Genomic DNA, 27,882 nt, shown 5'->3' with positions numbered 1-27,882 from the left:
CCTAATGTGTGTCAGACTCCAGTGTACCTTCCCCACACAACACTTCAGCAGATTTTTCCTGTGTTGAAATGCACTTTTTCTTTGTGTTTGCCTGTGTAATTACCTGAAACCCTCTACATGAGATGCAGCCCTATAACTCTGCAACATATATTTCTGTAGCAAATCCATATGAGAGTAGTATGTTGTTTCAGATAGTAATTGCTTGGTTTTCTGTTTCAAGGTGTACGCAAGTATTTTATTTTGTGAAGCCCAGCCCTATTGCACTTGAAAAGTACAGCAAGCACATAAGTATAACAACTTACCGGTACTTTTAATTGATTTGGTATTTCTACAAGGTGCCACCCTTTTCCACACCTCCTACCTCCTCCTTAAGTGACTCAGCCTCTGAAGGAGAAGTCTCTTGTCTTTTCAGACAGCTGGATGGAGAACAACAGTTCAGCTCTCCGTCTGCTTTGACTGTATCTCACTTGCGGGTATCTCCAGGTTGACTTACCACACTGAACCACACTAGGACACAAACTTCTGCCATATCTAGGTAAGGCATTTATGTTTCTGCTTATCATATCTGCTTTATCATGTATCAAAAGTCCTACATTTTCAGATGTTCTATGATTTCTGAGTGTCCAACTTAGGATCACACTTCAAGGGTTATGATTTTCAAGAAGTGCCGAGAATGTGTTATGAAAACTCAGCCCTTAAAGTGTCGTAGTTTAGGTCTTCAGATTTCTTAGACCTTTCTGAAGTCTCTTACCCATACTCTTAATTACTCTTATTCTTACCCACACAATCTTAATTAATTGCTTACTTACATTTTATTACTAATTGTATTGTATTTTAGTGTTATTTCTCTCATGACAAACTCACTGTTCAGACCACTTTTCATGAATTGCTGTTTTAATGTCATTTTTGCTCTTTGGCTTGGTTTATCGTTTCTTTATTCTTTCTTCAGAATTTTTGTCTAAAATGAAATTAAAAATTATTAAAATCTCATTTACTTGAATTTGCCTTAGTTATATGATTTTGAAGAGAAAAATGGCAATAGTTTGCTTTTTAAGAATACACTGCTAGTGAAGTATTCAGAAATCATTTCCACTTTTGCAAAAGGTATAGTAGAAGTATCTATTCTATTTTGATATTATGACTTATCCACACATTTAACTGAACCCATGCATAAACAAGAAAGGTTCTTCACTAAAAAAGTAGCAAAGTGAAAGGAAGTAGGTTAATAAAAAAAATCTAAAATTATTACTTTCCTTCTACATTCCATTAAAAAAAAAGGAAAAAAATAAAAACCACATTTAAAACTGATCATATATTTCTAACTACAAAGCACACACAAATTTGAGTTATGACTTAGCAGCTCATTTTCAGCATACATTAGGGACAGTTCCAAAGCTTAATTTCTTTCAAAACAGAATCTCCTCCGCCCACGTCCTGAAAAACCAGTTTTGAGAGTTCTTTCTGCTACAAATAGATGAATGATTTCTGTTTTACATTCACGTGTTCTCTAGCCCAACCTTGCCTGTTCTAACCTTGCCTGGTTTATCTTTTATGTACATACACATATTATTCCTATTCTTCATGAGGGTTGTTATCGTTATCAATTCTCTGACATAAAACATATAGTAAAATATTCATTTAAACACAATATATTATTTTCAGAAGTTTAAAAATGCATTATATTGCTATTTCTCTGACACAAAACTCGAAAAAAGAATCATTCTAGGAACGTATTTTTGTTGTTCTTTATTGTCAATAAAATAAATCTAGTTATTTTTACATATGGTTTTCAGCAAAAGGACAAAAGATGAATGGATTTCTGAATAAAGAGAGACAAGTGGCTTACAATTTTGAAGAATATATAAATTATATTCATGTGTTTGTTTTTAAGCTCTGACTATGCACTTGGTACTGTACTGAGTTAGCAAGAGCGTTATTCTTTCCATTTCATGTCCTGACTTATAATCTTGAACTCCAGCAGTGGATGCTGGTGACAATGTTGGAGGCGGGAAAGTGTAGCGTACTTACAGATCTGCATCTGACAGAGTGGACCTTTAAGGCTATTTAGGGGATCATATGCTTGACTGAAACAGCAAAGTTGGCAACGTAAAGGATGATAGAGATTTGGCTGGCTCTAGCTACGATGAGGACTTGAAGAACACCCTTTATGTGCAATGAGGAAGTGAACCCATGTTTAGAAAAACAAATTATTATTTAAGTATAGGTAGGGTGATAGCATAGACACAACATTCTGATAGGATTGTGATAGATCTTCATTTGAGGGGAGAAATGATGGGTATAGAGAACAGCAAAATTGGTGTTGACTTCCAAACTAGCAAGACTGCATCTCACACATATGGTTATCTATCTAGAATTGTAATGATGTGTCTTCCCAGTACCTTATTTCTAAGTCTTGGAGATCCCTATCATTAATCAAGACAAAGTGATTTCAATCAGTTCCTGCTCATCTATATCTTACTATGTTCAAAAGAAATGATGGACAAAATAACAGAGTTTGCTGACCTGACATAGAAGATGTTAACTGAGGGCACAGAAATATTGTAGTGTTTTAGGCAACTGTGATTAAGTAGGATCAAATGTTGTTTTCTTTAAAATGTCATATCCTTGAGATTCATCTCATATAAATGGAAAATAAGTTATGCATGACAGCATTGACTTAGACAGTTCTAATGGAAAAAATAACAAAACAAAACAAAAAAAGAAACAAGAAGGTAAAGCAAAGTAAGCCTGCATTTTATTCAGTCATCAATGAAGTTATTCTGGCCAAAATTTCTCCTAGGTTGCAATGAAAGAATGAAAATCAGTTAAAACACAAAGGATGTGGAACATTAATTTCTTAACCATCTGTTAGATTTCTAATTGAATAATTCTAAAATTTTGAATTCTGATTACTCACAAGACACCAAATTTTCAACTTACTTTAGAGAAAATCGGGCTTCAAGATAACATTTTAGTGAAAAGTTTTGAATTTGGGATAAAGAACAAACTATCCGTTCATATTCAAATGGCAGACATTCGATGTTTTTGAAAAGTTGGAACTTTAAAGACACAGTACATATAATCAGCAAACTGTGGCTTTGTAGAGCCATGTGTAAGAAACCTGTTTGTTCCATATGGCATTTTATGTGGAAATGTTAAACTCGGAGGCTTCTCTACAATCTAGATTGTTTTAACAATATAGCACAAGAAGTTAGAAGACAGGAAAATTCTAATACTGTTTGTTTGTTTGTTTGTTTTAGAATGCTTCTTCTATAATCTTCTGTATTGTCCAGTTCATGAATAATAGTAGGAAGTTTAATATTTTAGACATTGATGTTTGGCAATACTTTATATGAAAAACTGCTGTAGAAAAACAAATTTATTGACTTTTCAGAGAAGTGGGTGTACCTCCCTCTACATTTTTAGATTTCCTATGGTGAATTACTTGTACAGTCTGATGATATGCAGTACCTTTAAGCTGAGGAAAGAAATATTGTTTATTAAAAGCAAAATACATGTAATCTAAATATTTATAAATAAGATCTTAATCACTGTCATAGCTAGAAGCTAAAGAACAAAGATTTTTTTGGCTATAACTAGTTCAGTCTAATGTGGAAAAAATTATTCTTACCAGAAATGCTTCTATTATTCTTGTTTGTGTTTTTTTTTTTTTTTCTTCAAAATGCAGCAATGCATATATGTGAAACCTAATTATGTAGAAAGCTACAGCCCAGAACAAAACAAGGAAGGCAAGAGAACTCTGTATTGGAAGAATGGGTGTGTTCAGACTAGCTAAAAACTAGAAGGTTTAGCTTTGAAGATTTATGGCAGCCTGAGGTCTTCTGCTGATCAGGATGTAAAAAGGAGATGTAGACACATGAATGTGGCTATTTGTGATAAAAATCGAATCGAAGACTCCTGCTGCTTTCTGAATAACTTGCTACTAGCTTGGAGAGGCATTTGACTGTCTCTGAAGTCATGCTTGAAGTTTTTTTTTCTGGGTTTCTTTGGGATTGTATTTGGATTTCCACAGAAACATTGAGGATTCTGAATCTAGGATTGGTATGCCTTAAAACTTTTTGGGAACAGCTCATTGGACTGGCTGGGGCAGTTTTCATTCTCTTTTAGTTTCCTGACGCTGTTTTTAAATTCAAATTGCACTGGAGATGCATTCCTGTTTGTTTTTGTTTTGCATTCCAGCTGAGTTGTTTTGCTCCAGTGGCTGAGCTCTTATTAAGAATGCCTGAACATAATTTGCTACTTTACTGTAGAGGACTATAACTTCTCTTTCTCACAACTTCATTTTAGAGTAAAACATTTTAAAAAAACAAACAAACATACAAACAAAAACAGTTCACTGACTTGTGTGAATAATGTGATGGTTCCAGGTCTTTATAAGTTGAAGTTTTTAAAATAACATGATTCTCACAATCTTCTGTCCATTCCTATTTTAGCATACACAGGTACGCACACCTTCACATAGACAGATGTTTCACACAACAGTGAAGATCAAGAAAAAATGCTTTGAGTTGCATCCTGCCTCTTTATTCAAGATTTTTTTCATTTTTAAGAAATTTAAATCTTACTCTGATGATTCTTAATTATCTGTGCTAGAGACTAAAGTAGGTGTTTTTTTAATTTGCATTTTAAATTTTAATGGATTAATCTTTGATATACAACTTGAAAGTACCAAAGCAAGAAGTAAAGCTTGAGGACAACATGACAGTATTCTGTAAGACTAAAATGCCTGGGTCTGAAATGTCTGAACGCCTGACACATTTTCAGTACTGACTGTACAAAACAGTGAGCTTATTTTCATTTAAGTGTACTACTTTGGAGCTTGAAGACTACATAGTAGTTTATTTTGGATGCTATATACATGTGCAACAGAAATATTGTTTTGCCCTAACAACATTAAAAAATGAAAATAAGACAAGAGACAATACAGAGTTTCAATTAAATGATGGAGAATGAAAGTACTCTTGTTATGTATGGACTGTTCTTAGTTCTCTGTTGACTTTCTTTTCTCATGCATGGACACAAGTGGGAGTAGCAAACTTGTTTTTCAGTTGTTTTTCAGTGTCCCAGCGCCATTAACATATGTTTATTTTATTTTATTTTATTTTATTTTATTTTATTTTATTCTTGTAGATTTTAAGCATGAGTCTCAAAATGTATGGATTGTTTACTTCAAAGATAATTTATATTTCTGAACTAATGTCTGAGAGTTTCTTGTTTATTTCATAACAAAGATGCATGAATGACACTTTCTTTGTCAGTTCTGTGAAAAATTTCAGATCCCATCAAGAATCTACGCAAAAAAAGTAGATAGTATACCATGAAGACTACAAAGGACTTTCCTGCTATTTTTAATAAGAAATATTTAAAGTGCAAAGTGTGAGTTTTTTACAAGAAATTCCAAGACTTAAAATGACCACATTTGGTCTAATTTTGACAAAGGAAGGCTCTGTTTTCAATGTGTTGTGATACATTTCCTCTAGGAAATATCTTTAAAAATCTTTATTAGAAAATAAATCAAAGTTCCTTCTACTACTGTATTTTTTCTCTGGGTAAAAAAGTGAAGAAATGCCAGCACTCATTGCTTGTGAAATATACTGAAATGTCAAGCTTCCTATTATCCAAGGACTAAAATAAAGGGCAGTATCAGATGTCCAGCTGGTGCTAAGCTGAAAACATAAATAAATCAGAACCTTTTCTACTATCTTGTTTCTTATATGACTGTGATAGTTCAAGAAAATATATAGCAAGACTAGTCATTATCTAAAACTGATTGCTTGATAACCTTGATAACTACCTTAATAGTTTCTAGGAAATTCAGCGCATATCTGCTTAAAACCTTGTATCAGTAATTTTGAAAGGTATTTTATAACCTATTGCAAAATAAATAAGGCTCACGATAGCCCTGAGCATATTTTTCCTGGGTGGGAACCAGACCCAGCAGTCACATGTTTTCTACATGCAGTGTGCCAACATATGCTCGGTACTAACAATGAATGCTCAAAGAAAGGAGTGTGGGTCAGAGCTTTCCAATCAACATGTCAAAATATTAAACTCCTATAAACATCTGGAATTTCAGAGCTGGGTAGGGAATATGTGGACTTTTGTACTCCAATATTATTTTTGTATTTATAACTGTACTTTATAAAAAGATCTGTTTATATCCAGATTTTGATTTCCTTCTCCTTTTCCTTCTCCTTTTCCTTCTCCTTCTCCTTCTCCTTCTCCTTCTCCTTCTCCTTCTCCTTCTCCTTCTCCTTCTCCTTCTCCTTCTCCTTCTCCTTCTCCTTCTCCTTCTCCTTCTCCTTCTCCTTCTCCTTCTCCTTCTCCTTCTCCTTCTCCTTCTCCTTCTCCTTCTCCTTCTCCTTCTCCTTTACCTTTCTCCTTTTCCTTTACCTTTCTCCTTTCCTTTCTCCTTTCCTTTCCTTTCCTTTTTGTTTGTTTGTTTGGTTCGCATAAGCTCTTTTAGCAATCATCTGACAGTAAAAACATACCAAAAAAAATCTGTTCTAAGCACAATTCATTGTGGCATCCACTGGAGTATTTCGTTTCCATGCTTTGTTTTAAGCATTGCTTTAGTACCTTTGCTAAGCTTTTGCCAAAATTCAACATCACCTTGTATCAGTAAAGAAACAGCCACAGGCTCTGGTCTGTCAATCCACTGTTTACATCTGTAAATACACCCAGAGAACAAGGAATGTTTGTGATTTTTAATGATCGCCCCTGTCAAAAAAACAGTTTTGTTGTCATCTCTAAATCTTAGCAGTATGACCAGTGGAGCTGGTTGGGAGCATTCCAGCTTAATGTTGGTTTCTTGGGAAATGCTGCTTTCCAAAAAAAAAAAAATTAATTTGCTGAATTTCTAACTAACCCCTAAAGAGGGTCAATTTTGTCCACACGCTTAAGTTAATGTTAGAATTGTTTTTTTTTTTTTTTTTCTGAAGTGAGATTTTTTTTGTCTTTAAAATGTCATTATGTTCTACTTGATGTTTTCTGTATAAAACTGATAATGGAAATTCAGAGTTTCAAAGCACAACATGAAATCTTTTGAGTGACTCAACTCCCAAATATATATATATTTTCAAATCATCATATTTGGAAGCTTGTTTTTTAACCTCATTTGGGACATGGAAAGAACTTGAGAACTGCTGCGGGGCAAAAGAAACTCCTCCTCCTCCTCCTCTGTCCCCAGAGCCCTGCACTAGCTGCAGGCCACTGAGGCTGTGAGACCTGTCAGCGGAGCTGGGTGAGCCCATGTGTGCTCCAGGCACTGCTCTGAGCCACGGGCTGATAAAATCTTCTTATTCGGCTCATCATCTCATCTGAGTCTTCATTACTGTATCTTTTTCTCTGAAGGCTCTCATCACCCCACATATTCTCAGGGAAGAAGCTCCAGACAAGAAGAGAGAGATGGGCACAGATGCAGGGCACGATAATATATTGTCATAATGAGGGATGGAAAAGTGAACGCCATGTCTGAGCTTCATTTCAAAGAGGGTTGCAGCTATCTCTAAGTTATTCTATCTTACTAAACTTGTACAAGGAGGTGATCAAAGTGGCAAATGAATTTATGCTGGCTTTTGAGCTGATTCTAAATCTCACAGACTTTATTTTTTTTTATTGTCATTCTCTTTTAGATACCCACAGAAGGACACACCACTGAACAAAATGTCAGCTTTCAGCATACGAAAACAGTCTCCTGATCAAAGTGGTAATATTGAGTCTCCTTCATTTTCCCTTTGGGCACTTAAGAGGTTGAAGCATAGCTTCCCTGCCTTCCTGTATGCAAGCACAGCCATACCCATTGCTCAGCTCCCTTTCCAGGGTACACTGCCACTCTTTGGCAGGGGACATGCTAGTTATGGGATTCACAGTCAGACCCACGTCAGCTGCAAAGCCAGCAGTGTTGTGTGTAAGCTTCTGCTGGCAGAGATTCAGGCCAAACCACCGTGCTGGGTAGCAAGCCAGGCAGTGCGGTACAAGATGGTGGTTCCGTGTGGGTGCCTTGTGGAAACTGCAGGGCAGCATGGCAGCTGGGAGGGTAGTGGGCAGGCAGGGATATCTGTTACCCTCTGACTTGGGAAATTAGGAGAATTTGAGGAGAATTACAATGTAAGGAAGGAGGGAGAAAATCTGTTTAATCCTTGTCAGATAGGACATAATATTTCTAAAGACTTACATGTTTTGAGGTGTGTTGAGGGCCTGGTTTTGGTGAGACATTAGAGGCCGCAGTGCATCAAGATGGTTGTGGCCATGCTTTCAGTGCTAGCCAGGACTGGAAGCAGCTTGACGGCAGGCATAAGCACTGTGCAACCTGCCTGGCAGATTGACCGCAAACAGCTTTATTATCTGTGGGTTTATCTATTTACAACTTTCAAGAGCTTGTGCTGATGTTTCCATTCTCTGGAGGCAGCGCACAGGGTGAGGCAGCCCTGCTGCAGAGCAGCAGAGGGCAGGGAGGGGATGAGCACTCTGCCCTCTGAAGAGGGCTCTTCAGAAGCAGCAAAATTGGAAATGGACTCTGGAAACTGGTTCTGGGGGCTGGTACCCTGAAACAGGCTGTACCACCTGTCCCCCTTGAGCATGCTGGAAATCAGCAGTTCATTTCCAATGTTCAGTACTTGTGGCTGAATTCATCTGGGCTTTGAGAGGTAATTCCTCTGCTCCCATTTTCAAACTCTGCTGAAAAGATTAAGGCTAAAATAGTGAAGAAGCAGTAAATGGAAAAAATAGAAAGAAAAAAAATTGAAAGGTAGTTAGAAACACCATTATTCAAGTCTCTCAAACTATTGCCAAAATAAGAAGGGGATAAATTCCCTGCACTCATGTGATGTAAACTGTTGTATTGGATCTATATTTAATTTGTAATTGAAACTTGGGAGGTAATTGATTAGACCAGAAATGAATATTGTTCAGTAAATCCTGGGCCTTAAGCCTTAGCAAATTACTTGTGATGTTTTTTGAAAAGAAAGGTCAATATGTATCCCTTGACTGCTGCCTTTATAGGAGACCTGCTGAAGCCTTGTTTGTGCTAAGCAATTAAAAAAGCCATGTTTTCTATGAATTCCAAGTGATTTTGGGGTGGGTGATAAGAGTTTTTCTAAAATGGCATTGGAAAAGAAAAAATATTGTATATAACAGGCTAATTTTAATAGCTGGGTATATACTGAGTACTTCTTCAACATACCAGTGTGATTATGTTATGTTCCTGTCATTGAAGAGTTCTTTTTTTCAAGATTCAGAAGAGGTTATGTCTGACAGCACATCACAGATTTAAATTTATTGCAGACAGTTGAAAACATCTCTGGCTAAAACTATTAGTATGAAAGGAATGCTGGAGTTATTTCCACCCCTTCAGTTGCCATTAGCTATCTCTGCTGAAGAGTTTTATCTCTGGAATGCATATATTTGAACTCATATTTTTCTTACTTTTAAAAATTAGTTCTATTTCTTTTTTTCAATGCAAATGATTGCACCCAATTAAAAATATCTATGTATTTATTGTATCTTCATTCAAGTCCTTTATTTTTGTCTGTTGCTGGTTTTTTTTTTTTTTCTTATCTATATGTAGGTTCATCGAAGTCCCTAGTACATTCCAGTCATTACTAATAGTATTAGTATATTCAAAACAAAAAATATTTCAAGCAAATGAACTTCACATAGTCTTGTTTGCCTATTACAATGATCTCCATTCAGTGACTGTGAGACAATGACATTATTTAAACTAATGGGGTTCCATCCTCTCTTCCATTTGCATGAAGTCAAGTAGATTTTTAATAGATATTTTAATGAACTATTGGAGCTATGCAGGCAAGGCTATGACATTTCCTTCCTTCCTTCCTTCCTTCCTTCCTTCCTTCCTTCCTTCCTTCCTTCCTTCCTTCCTTCCTTCCTTCCTTCCTTCCTTCCTTCCTTCCTGTTTTGAAGTCTTTAGGTCAGGTTTCAATAAATATTTTTTAAGGGAAAAACTGTCTCAAATGGATGTGAACAGGCTGATACAGAAATCATGTAATGAGGATAGATGACTTTGTTCTTAACCTACTGTGATGGTAAACATGTTCTTATAAATCCCATCTTTGATGTGCCTACTAATTTTGTAATAGTCTCAAAGGACTGCATCCGTGCAGGTCAAAAAAAGAAAAGCAAACCTTGGGATGAGGGCCAACAGCCCTGTTGTGACAGCAACACACATACATGCCGTCACATCCACGCTTCTTAAATGTATGTCCCTTCTCTAGCAGCTTAGTCTTGGAAAGAGCTAGTCAAACAAAAAGCCAGAGAGCATGCCTGCAACTAAACAAATACAAATGATGAAGAGTCCAGTCCTTGAATTCCTTCACTGGTCTTCTTTTATTTAGTGCTCTGGACATATCTATAGTGAATTGCAACAGTTAAGAGCAGGCACAGTTTGGTTTGCAGTCAGCTATAGATTTTTAGATTGAATTTTATATAGTATTACAGTGTTTTTCTTTCATGAAGAAAATGTATTTGAAAGATCACTCTTGGTCTCTGTCACTTAAAGTAAATGTTTTGGTGCTTTGTTATGATTCTGTGTTCCCCTCGCTGTAGCTATTTGTCATTTTACATGTTATCAATGCAGCTGAAATTCTTGGATGAAAAGCAAGAGCTATATTTTCTTATAAATCACAGCAGAATGCCAAACACAGCTCTGACAAATGATACAATATGGACTGTGAAGCATGATCTTTCTATACACAACGTTTACGATCTAACATCCCTACTGACCACCAGATAATAACATGTCCTGAAATCTGGCAGTATAGAAATCCTTTTGCATGGATGCTCAAGGATTTAGGACTTAGGAGAAAATCACTGAAACCTCTTAAGAAAAACCTGATAAACTCAGTGTTCTTAACCAGTCAGTTTGTTGATTAACTGGATACTATCAGTAAAGTTTTTTTGTATTTAATTTTTCATCTTTTGTCTGGGAAAGGTTGGGCACGTATTACAATTCAAAAATAGAGTTTCTAGTTTCAAGGAGTTGGACTTGATGATCCTATGGGTCCCTTCCAACTTGGGATATTCTATGATTCTATGATTCTATTAGGACTCAACTTATAGTCTTCCATTTTAAAGGGAAATGTTGTAATGGTACTAAAAAATATTCAATTTCAAAGTGGATGATAATATGAAATTTAGTGGGAAGAAGAACAAACGGGAATAATAGACAATAATCTTTGAATATTTCTCCTTGCTCCTGGGTCAAACTCCTCATAAAGAGAAACCAAAGGAAATAAACATCAGATTTCTAACATAGTGAAGAATATATATTCACATAGATCAAGTGAACATCATATTGTTAGTCACTCAATATACTAGATATTAGCATTGTTGGGCAAAGATATTTTAGGTTTTTAGCATAAGTAAGACTTCTATGTTCATACAGCATGTGAGTGTGCATGGATGTGTGATTGTCTGTTCCTCCTGATAACTTTGAAAACATGGAGGTATTGCATTTATAAAAAGTTAAGTAAAACTAGATAGCTGTTTAGAAAAGAGAGCTTTCACTCTCTTTCAGCCACTCTGTTCAGCCACTGAGGTAAAAGCTTCAGAGGGAGTCTGACCCTTTTGAGGAACCTGAAAATCCACACATGTTGGGTTGAGCGTGGGTGGAGGACCATGTGATCATCTCAAGATTAGCTTTCATTTGAAATTTTTATCTTGTCACACATCTGAAAATCCAACCACAGACAACCCCCTGAGAAATAGGATTCATTATTTTAGCTTTCCTGGAATTACAGCTGCATGTATATTTTATAATTCCTTTATCAGATCTATAAAACTTGTTTACATTAAAAAAATATTCCAAGCTGTCTCATATTAAGGATGAAACTGAATTCAGTTTGGTAAGCTGGTCTTCTGCATTCCCTTTAAGGTTGTAGGCATTAATCTGCAAACTTTTCAAGAAAAGAGTCTGTACTAAACAGGATCTTCAAACATAATGCTTGTGCTTTTTCTTTTCTGATGTTAAAAAAGGTATTGTGTCTGTATCTGATAGCTGAAGATTCAAACTGTGCTGAATTTTTACAGATTTCAGCTCTTCTAACAGTACTTTAACTTTCCAAAGCTTTCCCATACCTTCATTTTCAAGACACATTTATCTGCATTTGTAGATAATAAGAGCCCTTCTGTTGCAATTAAAAGCAGACAAGTTATTCATGATGTTAACAAGCGACGGACCCTTTTGCAAGATAACAGCTGGATAAAGAAGAGACCTGAAGAGGAAAGGTAGGAAAGATCTGACGTACATTTCTTCTGTCTTTGGTTTAGTGTGCTATGTACATTTTCTGGGATTGTCTACTTATTCATGAATTATAGTACCTAAAATTACATAATTTTCATCAAATAACTATTACTTGCTCATCTTGATGAAATATTGATTGCCTTTTGGAACTATTAGTCTGTTGGACTTTCACTGACGTTTCTTTCGTCGGGACTTTCATGCAATGATCATTTAATGAGATGTAATGAGCATCTCAATCTTCTTCCCTACACGCAAAATACACATTTCATATATTTTGGTTGCAAGAATACCATCTGACTCATTTTTACAGGTGTGAAGATTATAAATATTGACAAATTCCTTTAAGGAACTTAGTGAAGTTGGAATCATTCGAAATTTACTGTAATGCAAACTGGGACTTGTATTACAGTAGAAACTCCGTCTTGAGACCAGGCCCTCATTATTTGGTCCATGAACAGCACATAGGAAGAGATGATTCAGACATTCCAAAATGTCTGTAGTAATCTAATCTGGAGACGTGTAGTTGGTGTGCTACTGGTAAATGTCTGTAAAATCTTGTTGAGGACATAAATCTTTTGAAAACCAAAAACAAAAAACAAAAACAAAAAACAACCACAAACAGTTTTTTATTTTTGATAATTCAAATTTTAACTAACTGCTCTCTTTCTTTTCCTTGAAGTGCTGATGAAAACTATGGAAGGGCAGTACTTAACCAGTACAAATCCCAAGATGGCCTACACAGGTATGGTAGACTGTCTAACTGTCTTTCTAATGATATTGACAAAGAAAACTGAGGACCCTTTTACTAGATCCTGTTTATAGCAAGAGCTTTCTTTAATCAATTATAGTGTAGTCATGCTTCCATTGTATATCTGTTCTTATTTCAAATCTGACTTAATTGTTGAGTCAGTGATTACAATGGATGCAGGGTTGGATCCGTTAACATCTGAATGGTCTGAAATTCTGTATGGTACTTTAATTTAAGACCTATATACTGTTTTATTTTTGACAAGTTGTTTGATAAAAACAGTGACCAAATTTTAATTCTTAACCTTTTTTATAGCAGTAGCACAAATGAAAAGGAAGATCAGAAAGCTGTACTTGGACGATACAGGTCTGATACTACCTTGGACAGGTAGGGCTCTTTTCCGTATGTATTGTATTTTGTGATTCTCATATGTATGAGTGGACTTAAACATGAAGGTGTGAATGAAATAAATTATATATTATTTTTTGTATTTATTAAGTGTCTAAATAGAAGATTATGTATGATTTTTGCATGAACTGTAAGTGAGACAAATGGAAATATGATTTGAGAAAAGGTTCTTTTTGACATCTTGCTCTTCTTCCTTTGTATCAATTTCTGTGAATTCTTGTGCTAATAAATGTACATATCCTTGTGCAGATGAACTATCCACTTTCCTGCTTGTCAAGCTATAAATCAGAATCCTATCTCCAGTAGTCAAGCACAACATGTCTAAAACCACAGCTCTTTGCAGATCTTTGCTGCCACTTCATAGTGTGATCAGTACAAATATCAGAACCATATGCTTATCTTAAAGGTGTTTAATTTGAATGTCCTCTCCAGCCTTGACCTCTGCCAAGACATGACTACATCTGTATTTGCAGATTCTTTCTGCATCACTTCTTCAAAATTCAGTCAACATTAATATCTGGTATCTGAAACACCCCGAGTCTATCAGTACCAGAATTTAAATGCACACTCTGGAAAATGTGCACACATTTGGCTGGATCTTGGCTCTTTGTAATTTTGTTCAATGATCCTTGCTTCTTGTGTTGTAGGAAACAATGAAAATTTGTTGTATAAAATCTAGTGTATCCATGGAAGGCTGGAATAGAATGGGCTACAGAGCTCTTTATGACCCCTCCATCAATTATTCCATGGGCTGGTGGATACAGGTTCCTACTGTATTTGCTTCCTCATTATGAGGAAGCCAGTCTGTAACCTTATTTTACCTATTGCTCTTCTCCATATCTTTTCTATTTCCGAATTAGTCTTTTTGATCTTAGGATCCACTTCAGAACATATCTTCTATATGTACAAGAGTATAACAATAGCTTCAGGTTCATCTGTTATTCCGTTTCTTCATAATATTGAATTTGCTCTTTTGAGTGCTGCTGAGAATTGAGCTGTCATTTTCACAATATTGTATGTATAACTCCAAGACCTCTTTCCTGAGTGATAATAGCTAGTTCAGAGATCAATTGTTTTTCTTGTCAGGCATTACTTTGCATCTAAGAAAAATGAATGTCTTCTGCCATTTTAGAAATCTGACATTTTAGCAGATGACTTCTGAAAGCCGTGCCAGTCAGCATTTATTTTGACTGCCATGAGTTAGTGTCATTGGCAAGCAACATCATCTCACTTTTCCAGATAATTTCTGAGCATATGGAAAAAACACAGGTCTTGTACAGATCCCTCCTTCCACTCTGAAAAAAAAATGCCATTTATTCCAAACCTCGTTTTCTGACTTTTTAACCAGTTATTTGTTCATGAAAGAACCTTCTCTATTACCATGTAGTAGATGAGCTTATTTAAAAGTCTTTAACAAGGAAGTTTCTATGAGTCTATCTGGAAATTCAAGTAGAATATATCAGCTACATCACACTTATACACACACTCATTGACTTCAAAACTATTTTAAAGCTTTAATTTCTTGCATAGAATCCTTGACTATTACTTTAGACGTCGTAGGGCAATTCCAGTTTCTCCAGTGTTGCTGAGCAGCATTGTTCTTTGGGATGTACACATCTCTATCTCTCTATGACTTTTTGTTCTATGCTGAGATAATAAAGATGCCTGCAGTATTTTAGGTTGTAAGCTGCCTGTCTTTGTGTTCTCATACACACAAATATCTAAGATAAATAGTTCTTATTATGCAACAGATGACAAAAAAGAGAATACATAGAGAAAAGACTATATATGTGAATATGCATTTCTCTTAACTAATGTGGAATATGTCAATTAATGGAGTGAATAATGTTGGTTCTATCTTAAAATTATCAAAATGAGGAAGCTCTAGTCAAGTAGTTTATTTTTTCTCAGTCATCACTCATCTTCTCAAAACTGAAATATAGCCGTTCCAGGATTAATTTGTGCACACCCATTGCCAGCAGGCACTTCTGCAAGGGAGGACCACATGTTCTGCATCTCCTCAAACTTGCAACCTAAGGCATAAAAGGGTGTGGTGATGTATTTTCCTTTAACACCTCTTTGTAGCCTGCAGTCTAATTTGGTATTTCTGCTTCCTCTTTGAAGGATGTTCTCCACCAGGTACAGTTCCCTCATTTTATTATAAATTGTTTCTGGCAAGCATTCCCATAGTAAAGAAAATCTCAAGCTTAGAATAAACTAATTTCCAGAACAGCCATGTTGTTTAGTTGCCTAAATTGTTAAGAAAAAAAAAAAGCGCATAAAGAAGCATTTTTTTTTCATTTCTTTTCTTTTCAAAACTTTTCTTTTCAAAAGGCATAGTTGAAAAATGGAGTATGATTCTGGAATGTAGAATAAAATCTAAAGCTCTGTTCCGGCTTGACAGTTCTTGAGAAGAATATCCTCAGTATTCTCAGTATTGGAGATCTCTCTCAGCTGTTTATCAAGTTATTGTAAGTCATGTTGTCTACATGGAAAATAATTTGTTTCTAGCTGAGATGTTTTAAAATGGTAATCTTCTATCCTGCAAAAGGTGTGTGAAAGCTACCAGTTTTTAAGCCAGAGATTGGAACATCTTTCCACTCTTCTACTTTATATCTCTTGTGGCCACGACTGTAGTATTCCAAAGGAAAAGAATTTTAAGAATATGGTTCTATCTGGATGAATGTCTTTTCAATACCAATTTTTCAAAATGGCAAATAGTCATTGAAGTTCTATTGAAAAAGTTCAGAAATAAACTGTTTGAGGAACAGAGGAGTAATATTTGGTTCTTCACAACACGTAGAAATCTGACAGTGAAAGAATATCTACAAGCCAAGTACAGCTCTGCTTCCTGGATACTGCCATTTCCATATTCAAAGAACCTATTTTTTGATATGAATTTAGCCTAGCCCAATATTTACAAAATTTGAACTTCAGTTTTAGTATTAACATCCTGGAACAGATGTTGGGGATGACTACATGTTTGCACCATTGGTTGCAAGCATAAGGACAGCTGACCTGTTAGAGATCCACAGCTTCACTGCAGTAGATGCACATATACTTGTACTGGCATGTAGATCTACACATATCACAGAGAAAAATTGCAACATTCAGATGGGAGGAAAAATTTTATTTATCCTTTTATTCCTCTCTTATTAGTAGCAACTAGCTAAATGTTAAACAAAAGATGGGAGAAAGCTTAAAAATCAGATAGTGACAATTAAAATAATGTTGCTATTTTTCCAAGTGCTAAATGCTACTATGTCCAGAATAACTTCCAGGAAGAATAAATACTAACTGCATTTATAGCAGTCAAATCACAGGATATGGGACTGAAGCAAAACAAACAAACAAACAAACAAAAAACCCACATTCATTGTCTGCTTTATTAATAATCTAATCATTTGAAATGGTAGAAATTATTAGAAAATGAATTGAGAGCAAACCAGACACCACTGTTCAGTCATGGTATGAACCAATTCTGCACATCTGTGGTGGTTTTACTCGGGTAGGCAGCCGAGCTCCACCACAACCCCTCTCTCACTCCCCCTCCTCAAAGAGGAACGGGGAGAAAATATGATGGAAAGGTCTCAAGGGTTGAGATAAGGACGAGGAGATCGTGCAGTAATTACCGTGACGGGCAAAACAGACTCAGCATAGGGAGATAGTAAGATTTATTACCTATTACTAACAAGCTAGAGAAGTGAGAAACAAATGAAAGAAACCAAAAGCACCTTCCCCCCCATCCAACCTCTTCCACCTCCTCCCCCTGAGCGGCATGGGGGAATGGGGGTTATGGTCAGTCTATAGCGCTTCTTCGCTGCCGCTCCTTCTCGGTCACTCTCGTCCCCTGTGCTGTGGGGTCCCTCCCACGGGATGCAGTCCTTGCTGAACTGATCCGGCGTGGGCTGCCCACAGGCAGCAGCCCTTCAAGAACTGCTCCCGATATGGGTCCGTACCATGGGGTCCATCCCTCAGGAGCAAACTGCTCCAGCCTGGATCCCCCACGGGCAGCAGCTCCTGCCAGGTCACCTGCTCCTGCGTGGGCTCCTCTCCACGGGCTACAGGTCCGGCCCAGGGCCTGCTCCGGCAGGGGTCTTCCACAGGCCGCAGCCTCCGTCAGTGCAGGTCTGCCTGCTCCACTGTGGTCTCCTCCACAGGCTGCAGGGTGGAACCCTGCTCCACCGTGGTACTCCATGGGCTGCAGGGGGACAGCCTGCTTCACCATGGTCCTCACCACAGGCCGCAGGGGACTTCTGCTCCGGCGCCTGGAGCACCTCTCCCCCTCCGTCTTCACTGACCTTGGCGCCTGCAAGGCTGTTCCTCACTCCTCTCACTCTCCCAGCTGCTGTGTGCCGCAGCATTTTTTTTTTTTTCCCCTGTTTTAAATATGCTCTCACAGAGGCGCAAAATAACATCACTTATTGGCTCTGCTCTGGTCAGCACTGGGATCCTTACCAAACATGGGGCAGCTTCTAGGTTCTTCTCACAGAAGCCACCCCTATGGCCCCCTGCTACCAAAACCTTGCCATGTAAACCCACTACAACATCTTGAACACTGAATGCAATATTCACTTATGTGAAAAAAATACAATAGAACCAGATTAAAAAAAAAGGGGGGGGGAAGGTCAGAAAGTATGTTTGCAGGTACAGAATAGTACAGAATAGCGTTCATATGCGGAATGTCTGAAGAGAAAAAAAAAACTCAGTTTGGAAAAGAGTGCGATGTAGGGAAAGTGAGTAAGGAAGAAGAATTTGCTATTTGTTTCACTTTAAGAAATAGGAAAAGGTGTAGGTAATGATTAAAAATAAATAAATAAATTTGTTTTTCACTTAACACATATACTTATTATAGGAATCACCGTTGCAGGATATTGTTGAGTTCAGATGTTTAAACTGGTTTAGAGAAATGTTAGATGGATAAATGGATTACTGATCCAAAGGTGTCTGTTGGAGACAGCACTGTGTATGCAAACGGATATTTTTTAATCACTGCTTATCAGAGGCTGAAAAGTTTTACAAGTAAAAGTTAACCTCATAGTTACCTTTCTTTGCCTTTTTTCAAAATACTGCTACATTGAGCAGCAGTAGAGTAGGATGCCAGAGGGGCCCTTTAAGTCTTATCTAAAATGAGAAAATACATCACTACCTAAAGTATTGTGCTTAAATCTTGAAAACGTGAAATGAAACTCTGATGAAATGCTGGTTCATTGGATAGCTGTGAATTAGAACACTCATGTTTGCATCCACAGCAATGTTTGCAAGTTTAGTGAGACCTCTAGTGATCTTTTGAGTAACTGTAACTGCCGGTCACAGTTACAAGATGCCCATGGTATGAGGTAGTTATCTGCACAACTAAATTTAACAGATTGTGCCCCAGAGCCCACTTGAAGGGTTTCCATTAAATACTTGTAATACATGGCTGACAGTGGCATACAAAAAGTTTTGTACATAATATTGCATTATAGTTGTAGACTTAATTATTTTGTGTCTTCTATTGTAGCATCTGTAGTATAGATGTGAATATATAACTAAATAAAATTATGTAATTTAGATATGTAAATAAGTTGTAGCTCAAAATATTCTTCATCTAATTTATCAGAATATTTAAGACAAACACCTCAACTTAGTACTTGTGATCTATTTAAATACATATCAATTTATATTTGAGAATTTTGTGCTCTCCTTATTCTTATTAAAGGATATTCTGTCTGTCTACACATGGTCCTGCTGTCTGCACATGTCTACACATCCAACCTGCTCTAGTAAACCTTGTTTAAGCAGGGGGGCTGGACCGATGACCTCCAGAGGTCCATTCCAACCTTAACCAATCTGTGATTCCATTTTTGGAATGAAAATTGAAATATATCAGTATTTAAGCTATGTTTCAGCTATGATAGCTACATAATGCTTTCTGTGAAACTGTGGATGGGTTTCGGGCAGCAACTGTAGAATCCATTAAGGGCTTGAAAAATCACGTTGTTTTTAGTGTAAACTGAATGGCTTAATAAAATCCATTTAGGCTAAAACAATCTAACTGTTGTGATGGATATTGCTCCTACAGGTCAATACTACGCTTTATCATGGATTTTACACTAGAGTATTTTCAAATCATTTTGATCTCTAAAAATCATAAAGAAGACAAGACTTGCATCTCTCAAGGGATAGTGAGGGAGATGGAAAGGGGTTTTTGTACTGCTTCCCTGAAAATCATTACTTTCTTTCTAGTATTCCGATCTAATTTAAAGGAATTGTTATCTACTCTGTTCTGTTCTATTCCATAAATTAACTGTTGTGGCAATAAGGCTTGATATATTATTCAGTGTATGAACATAATCTTTTAAAACAGTTGGTTTTTTTTCAGTGAGCTACTTAGACTGTTTGTATTATTATATAATAATAATAGATAAATAATAAATTAGACTGTTTGTATTATTATTATAATTTATATTAAGTCTACTTCTCTTCTAAACGTATAGTGATACTGATGATTTTTTAATCTGTACACAGGGCAAAGTGATACTTCGTTTTTAAATTTTATTCAAATTGGTTTTAAATAAAGATCTAGGGTATGTATTACAAACAATTTCTGTTTTTTTTTTTTTTTTTTCTTTACAGAATTCCAGGCAGAAGTGATATTGATAACATAAATAAGTCTCCCACTCTGAATAATAAACAAAACAACAGGTAAGAGTTTTGAAACTTTATCATCTAAGTATTATATAGCATTTATCGTGTATTCATCTAAGTTACATATATGTATCAAGAATATATAGAGAATTTGTATGGTATATAGCTTAACAGTAGGCTTCATTTCACCATCTGTCATCTGGAATGTAGCCATCCATATCTAAGTTATCATAGACTCTTTTTACAGTCAGTGAGACGAAAAGGAATCTTTTGGAGGACAATTCATCTGTTGTCTTTCAGATGTTTTCTTATTCTTCAGAGTAAGAGGAATTTTCCCCCAGAACTGCCACGTTTCTCCACATAGATTAAAAAAAAGGACCAGCTCAGATTTACAAATTTACATTGATAACAATTTAAGAAACACGGGATTTAAGATATGAAGCAGATACAAAAAAGAAAGAACATTTTGAAACCAGTTCAATGTCATTATGTTCTAGAGCTCTATATATGTCTGCATGAATTCTATCAAATACAGTTTTTCTGAGGAAGATCTACATGAAAAAAAAAAACGTGCTTCACGTTTTCAGTGGAAAATACCATTGAATATAGACCAATGGAAAACTTGAGAATCAAAATGTAAAATATATTTTTTGTTGATAGCAAGGCTAACTAATTTTTCCAATTGAAAGCAAATAGAAAATGTAGGGTTTATTTGACAGATTTTCTCTTCTCAGAAGATCCCTTTTTCATTTTGAACAGGTTGAAGCCAATTTTTCATTTAAAATAAGATAGTATAAAATCTTTGACATGTTATAAATACGTCAGTTGTGGTGCAGAAGTGGCCACATGATATATATAGCGTGTTTCAACATTACTGAAAATTTATTTTCTAAAGAACTTAAAGCTCTACTAATTGATTTTTTTTTATTATTATTATTATTTAAAAAGCGGAAGTCAAAAAAGCTCAGTTGCCATACTTGTAAAGGAATAACTATATTACTGTGTGTCTTCAGCAATGTCAGTAGAGTTCTACAAGCAATAAATTGAAATGAATACAATCGCTAGTGAAGACTGAGCCCAGCAATTAAATGGTATCTTATGAAGTGCTGAGATTTCACTCTGAAGAGCAAATGAGTATCTCTGGCATTTAAAGTTCAAGCAAGGTCATTTTTTTTAAAATTATGATTTTGTACCATAATGTTGTAAGTCATAGTGATGATGATGTATGAAATATCATATAAATTGGATTTTGTGTTATTTTGTATGGAGATAATTTATGAATCCTACCATGAATTCTGAAGTGACACTTAAGTGAGATTTAAATTGTATATATTTTTTCCTGCCAGACAGTGATAAAGAAGTTGTTAAAACTCTGTTCTTCAGTTATTCTCATTACATTAAGAATTGAAGATGGCAAGACAATAACTTTTTGATGAACTTTATGAGAAAAATCACTGACTTGGAATCTCTGTAGTAAGAAATATGAGGGATATCAGCTCCGTTTACAGGCATATCATAAAATAGAGCAGCATTGACATAATTAAGTAAGAAACATAAAATTTAAGGTACAAAACCCAAAGATATTAACATTTTAGCAGTTGGAGCCTGAAGTGTAGATATAGAAGTAAAGGTTTTCAGGAGTCAGAAATGAATATCAAGTAAAGACATATTTTTAAGCATCAGAATACCTTACAGTGTTCCAAATCTGATATCCTTTGAAGTGTTTCCAAAATTTCAGTTGGCCTATGTAAACATAATTAGATCATACCAGAAAGTTGTATCTTTCTGATAAAGGAAATTTCATTTTTTATCCTTGTTTTCTTATTTTAAATGATGCACTTATTGAAGATGATTGACTGACTGAATGAATTATATTTCCTTAACAGACAGTCTTGGACTCCTAATGCATCATCCACAAACACTGCTGCCACTTCTCCAATCAAGAAAAAAAGGTATTCATTGCCACATTGTTTGATTGCCAGAGGATATATAGCACTGAATTACGTAGCACTGAATTATTATAGCACCTCATTATATTATAGCACCTCAGTATTGTATCACAATTGTACTGAAAAACTTTCCTCTATCAAGCTCTAACTTTTCAGCAAGCATCAGGAAGAACTCATCTTTTCCATGCTCTGTCTTTTTCCTTAGGAGTACTGTATTGCAAGATTGCCTCTGTACAGCCAATTTGTGAGCAATGCGGACATAGCACAATAGATGCTAATTCTTCACTGCAGCCCCTAACTCAGCAAGAGCGTGTCTTTTCAGTGTCTTAAGTTTAAAGAACTGTAGCTCACGCTAATTGCAACCAGCTGAAATCTCTGATGCCAAACTTGACCCTGTGCTGCTTTCAGTACATATGAACTACATAAAGGTTTTCAGCATGTTACAAAGCTAGCTTTAAAAATTTGTATTTCAGATAGTATTGTCTGAACAAGAGAAAAAAAAATAGGGTTTAGAACAAAGAACTACATTTTTTATTTAAAATGTACTGCTGGGGAAAGCTGTACTTTCATCATAGAATCCTAGAATAGTTTGGGTTGGAAAGGACCTTAAAGCTCATCTAGTTCCAACCCCCCTGCCATGGGGTCACTGAAGTCATGTTTGCTGTCTCCGATCACTTCTATGTCTTCCATATGCCTTAACATGGTTTCCAGGAGGATCTGCTCCATGATCTTACTGGTCACAGAGGTGAGGCTGACCAGTCTTGTAGTTCCCTGTGTTCTCCATTTCACCCTTTTAAAAAATGGGGTATTGTTTCCCATTTTGCAGTCACTGGGGGCTTCACCTGACTGCTATGACTTTTCAAATGTGATGGATAGTGACTCAGCAATTTCATCTGCCAGTTCCCTCAGGACCCTGGACATCTCAGTAGGTCCTGTGGACTTGTGAACACTTAGGTTCCTCACATGGTCTTGAACTTGATTTTCTCCTATGCGGCGTAGGACTTCATTCCTTCAGACCCTTCTTATTATTCTTCATGTCCCTAGTCAAGTTTAGCTTTATCTGTACTTTGTCTTTCCTGATTCCATCCCTATACTCCCAAGCCATATCCCTATAATCTTCCTAAGATGTATGACCCTTCCTCCACTGCTAATACATTTCCTTATTGTGTTCTAGTTTGGTTAATAGGTCCTGACTCAGCCATGCTGGTCTCCTGTCTTCCTTGCCTGATTTCTTGCATGTTGGAATTGAGAGCTTTTGTGTCCTAAGAAAAATGTCTTTTCTGCTCCTTTATCCCTGAGGGCAATTTCCCAGGTGTACTCTCCATTAGTCCTTTAAACAGTTTAAAGTTTGCCTTCCTGAGCTTTAGGGTCCTGACTATACTTTTTCCTTGACCTATATCCCTCAAAATGGTGAATTCTACTAGGGCACAGTCACTGCAGACCAGGCTACCTCCAGTCTTGTGCTCTTCCGTAAGTTCCTCTGCACTGGTGAGCAACAGGTCCAGCAACACTTCTCCTCTGGTTGTGCTTTCAATCCTCTGGACTTTGATTAGAGGACTGGAGCACCTGTTGTACGAGGACAGGCTGAGAGAGCTGGGCCTGTTTAGCCTGGAAAAGAGGAGACTGAGGGGAGACCTCATCAATGTGTATGTAAATATCTGAGGGGAGGGTGTTGCAAGGATGGAGCCAGTCTCTTTTCAGTTGTGCCCAGCAACAAGACAAGAGCCAACGGGCACAAACTGAAGCACAGGAGATTCCGGCTGAATATGAGAGGGCACTTCTTTATTGTGAGGGTGACAGAGCACTGGAACAGGTTGCCCAGAGAGGTTATGGAGTCTCCTTCTCTGGAGATATTCAAAACCTGCCTGGATGCCATCCTGTGCAATGTGCTCTAGATCATCCTGCTCAGCAGGGGGGTTGGACTGGATGATCTTCAGGGGTCCCTTCCAACCTTGTCTGTTCTGTGATTCTGTGAATAAGAAGTTATCTTCAACACTCTCGAGGAGTCTCCCAGGCTGTTTTCAGCTTTCTGCACCACTTTTCCAGCAGATGCCAGGGAGCTTGAAGTCCCATAGCAGGATCAGTGTGGGTGAGCATGATGCTTCCTGTAGTTGAAGAAAGAACTCTTCATCAACATCCTCCTCTTGATCAGGCAGCATGTGGTAAATACCAACCAAGAAGTTTCCTTTGTTGGCTTGATATCCAGTTTTCACCCATAAGTTCTCAATCTGTGTGTGGCTGTTTTTTAGAGACAGCTCTGTGCAACCAATCCTGTTGTTTTTGTTTGTTTGTTTTTGCTTAGAGGGCAACCTCCCACTACCTTTCCTTCCTTGCCTGTCCCTTCTGAACAGTTTATAGAAGCTGATCACACTCTAATCATGTGATTCATCCCACCACGTTTCAGTGATAGAGATCAGATCATAGCTTTCCAGCTGGACAGTAGCTACCAGCTCCTCCTGTTTGTTACCCATGCAGTGTTTATTAATACAGACACTTCAATTGGACTGTCTAACTTTTCTGGCAGAACCTTTTTGGAGGGCTGGGGAGCATTCCTCACTACTCTGGTAGGTGCATTCTTCCACCTTGTAGCTTGCAAGTATACAAGTGTCACAGCTTTGAACCCCACTGCCCAAGTTCATTAGGTTAAAGCCCAATTCACTAAGTCAACGAACCTGCCAGTGAAGATTCTTCTTCCTTTCCTAGTCAGGTGGATCCCATGTCTCTCCAGTGATCTGTTTTTGTTGAGATTCATTATGTGATCAAAGAATCCAAAGCCCTGGTTATAGCTGCATAGCCAGGTGTAAATCTGCATGAGTACAATTCCTCCCACACTCCTATCTCTGGCAATATACAGGAGGCTATCTCTTGGGCCCCCATCCCTTCACTTGTGCCCCCAGGTCTGTGAAGCCCTGCTTTATGTATCCTTTCCAGTTACAAATTCTGTCTGTGATTTTCTTTTCCGTATTCCATGTGCAAACATTATGGTCAGCAGTATTATGAAAGTAGAAATTAAAATGTCATTGTCTTCATATTAAAAACCTTAATTCAGTGGAAGTTTATGGTGTTTTCAGCCCAAGTAGCTCTCTCCAGGCCCTCTGAATATGTGAAAGGCAATCACTGAATTGCATTGTTTATGGTACAATTGCTTTTTCTACGCAAACAACTGCTTGAGTGATAGATTTGAGGAAAATTAAAAAAAAGACCTGAAGGTGTCTGTGATGCTTATAAGGCATCTAAAACCAGCCTGAATGTGTTTCTTGGGTTGGTATTTGACACCCTCTGCTTTGTACATTCTGTTGGATTGTGTTTTCCAAGAATGATCCACTTATTTTTGAATCATTCATGTTGCAGAAAAGACCTGGGAAAGTCTGAAAATGAGTCAGAAAATACATTTTATAAAACAGTAATTAAAATTACTATATTATTTCCAGTTCCATTCAGTTGTCTGAAAAAAAAATCTAAAAAGTATCATTATGAAGTTTTCAAAATACTAATAATTCAAGAACATTTACAGGCATTTCTGTAGCATTGCTGAGATTCTAACATTCGTTTGAAGAGAAGCAGACCGAAACTACTTTTCAGCCCCATAACGTTATACTAATACTTAATAATTTATTTGTTAACACTGACAGACAATCTTGGATGCCTCCCCCAGTTTCAAGTAGTAAGACCACAACAGAAACAGCAGAAACCAAGCTGTAAGTACTGATGAACTTTGGTTATTTCCTCTTGTAATTTTGGGCTAGAGTTGATTTCAGGAGGGAGCCAACAGGACTATTCTTTGAGGAACATACTATGCTAAGATGGCATGGGTAGAGAAAGCATCCCATATCTAAATACTTGTTTGGGCTCTTAGATTGATGCTTGTTATTGACGAGTCTGAGTATGTGAAGTGCCAGTGACTTGAGGTTACATAAGTGCTCCCAAAATTTTCTACATTGCTTGTATGCTTTCTCTGTGATTTTACTTTGGACTGTTCCAGGTAGCTCTATACAAGACAAGTCTGCTATAGAGTAACTAGTCATACGGGCAGGAATCTATTGGTGCCATTTGGTCAGACAGTCAGGGGATAACTCTGAGCCCTTTTGGTTAACAGTGTGGACATAACCTCAAAAACTGCTTAGTTAACTCCCAGTAAGGTGTCCAAGAAACAGTTCAGAAGAAAATGTCAGGCTAAACTTACTTGCATTTGAATGTTTAATATTTATTTCTAAAATCACAGTTGTTTCTGGCAGATCAGAAAGAGAGGGAGGACATTTCTTGTGCGCACATCTAAAAGCAGAATATGGGTGACAAAATATTTGTGAATGAACATTCATGATATTCTTTGTTTAGGTCCCCTACTGGATGCAGCATGATCTTGTGCCTCCCTACTTTTAATCTGGGAAGCTTCCAACATGAGTACACGTGTATTATCAATGATCAAAACTAAATCAAATAGAAGTGAATGGATATATTGTTGTATTGGGTAGGATTCCTTGGCATCCTAGGTAGCATTTCTATTGAATCTCTATCACTGGAGGACTCTAAGATGAATCCTTAAATCCAAGTTTAGCAATTATTTTAAATCTTATTCTGTGTTTACTACTGTCCATCTGTTTGGCCAGGATTCAAAGTCACTCACCACCCAGCAGAAAGATAGCTCCTAGATGCCAAAGTTTATTTTATTTTAAGTTAGTGCTTAAAAGAAAAGTTTATTATGTCAACTGTCATGAATTTATCTGGCTTCATTTGAATATCTTACTGTATCATGGTAATATGGGGTGTATCTTTACATGACACCTGCCCAGCTTCCAGTAAAATGTTGGGATTCCTTCTCAGCACTAATTATCCAATTACTCCTTTATTATACAGAGATGACCAAAATAAAGGCATATTCTTTATGAAGTTTTCATGACCCTTGCCATCATATAACAACAATGCCATCAAGGATACTTGGTTAAACAGTGATGGGCATTAAATGATTAATTTTTTTATCTTTGAAAAGTTCTTTGAAGATGTGTGAACTGTATGAAATTGCTATATTACTATAAGTAATAATAGTCAGCAAAGAAGAACCTTTTATATGCTTGTGAGTTTCAGGAAATGAAGTGTCATGCATAGATGCTAATAATAATTACAATTTTAAAAGGTCACTATCAATCTTAAAGACAGCTGGAGCGAAGACCCGTGTCTTTTCTTCAAATATGAGAATGGCCTGTCTTCAGGAAGGGAATTCAGCAATTAAGTATTTTTTTTTTGTCAGTTTATTTTTTACTTTGCTTTTCTGATTCTGAGACCTGATTCTAGCATTCTCTATTCAAGCATGACATGAACTTCTGTAGTGCTTTGCCTTAGTTCCAAACAGATTAAGAACACTTTACAGAAATCTTAAAAAAAATTGCAATTGAAGCTAAGAATATAAGCAGCTGACTGTAATTGATTTTTTTTTTGACTGTGGAATATGTGCAGGAAACAAAACACTACTGATCAGAGTGATTTACTCGAGAATGTTAATTGAAGAATGACTGTCTTACTAACATATAAAGAATATGATCAGAATTTAGTATTATGCTACTTGGGTTAAACAAGTTATGTTCTACATTAAGAAACAAAACTATAGTCTTGGAAACAAGGAAAAATAAAATTAATTGCTGATGATTGATCCAAAATCTTGTAAAGTGCTTCAGTAATGACATTTTGTTGCCTGTTTTCTGAAATATTTACTCTTCTTTCTCTACAGGACCACTTCTTCAGAAAATTCAAAGGCTCCAACAAGGTACATCTTGTTTACTTTGCTTCTTAATAGATTTAGAAATGCAACACACCCCTGTGCACACATATTGATTATTTTTATTTATTTGTTTGATATAATGTTTGTATAT

At 36.5% G+C, this 27,882-nt stretch overlaps 1 protein-coding gene across 8 annotated transcripts in view; it reads left to right on the top strand.

Annotated features, from left to right (window-relative positions):
- SCEL (sciellin) overlaps window positions 1–27,882 on the top strand; it is a 96,804-nt gene that overhangs the window by 44,208 nt on the left and 24,714 nt on the right. For 4 of the 8 annotated variants that reach the window (XM_080576175.1, XM_080576174.1, XM_080576173.1 and 1 more), the window contains 9 exons: window positions 413–535; window positions 7,656–7,729; window positions 12,153–12,267; window positions 12,963–13,025; window positions 13,347–13,418; window positions 20,058–20,126; window positions 21,956–22,021; window positions 25,651–25,716; window positions 27,741–27,776. In XM_080576175.1, coding sequence (XP_080432301.1) covers window positions 7,687–7,729; window positions 12,153–12,267; window positions 12,963–13,025; window positions 13,347–13,418; window positions 20,058–20,126; window positions 21,956–22,021; window positions 25,651–25,716; window positions 27,741–27,776 — 530 coding nt within the window. In that variant the 5' untranslated portion in view covers window positions 413–535; window positions 7,656–7,686. Of the gene's footprint in view, window positions 1–220; window positions 305–387; window positions 536–7,655; window positions 7,730–12,152; window positions 12,268–12,962; window positions 13,026–13,346; window positions 13,419–20,057; window positions 20,127–21,955; window positions 22,022–25,650; window positions 25,717–27,740; window positions 27,777–27,882 lie in introns of those variants that run through there. The other 4 variants (XM_080576176.1, XM_080576171.1, XM_080576178.1 and 1 more) reach the window with 4 other exon arrangements.

Source organism: Anser brachyrhynchus, assembly GCF_964034855.1.
Source record: "Anser brachyrhynchus genome assembly, chromosome: 1".
Classification (NCBI taxonomy): Eukaryota; Metazoa; Chordata; class Aves; order Anseriformes; family Anatidae; genus Anser; species Anser brachyrhynchus.
The sequence above is the reverse complement of the archived record's forward strand: the minus strand, read 5'-3'. Positions and strand labels throughout refer to the sequence as shown.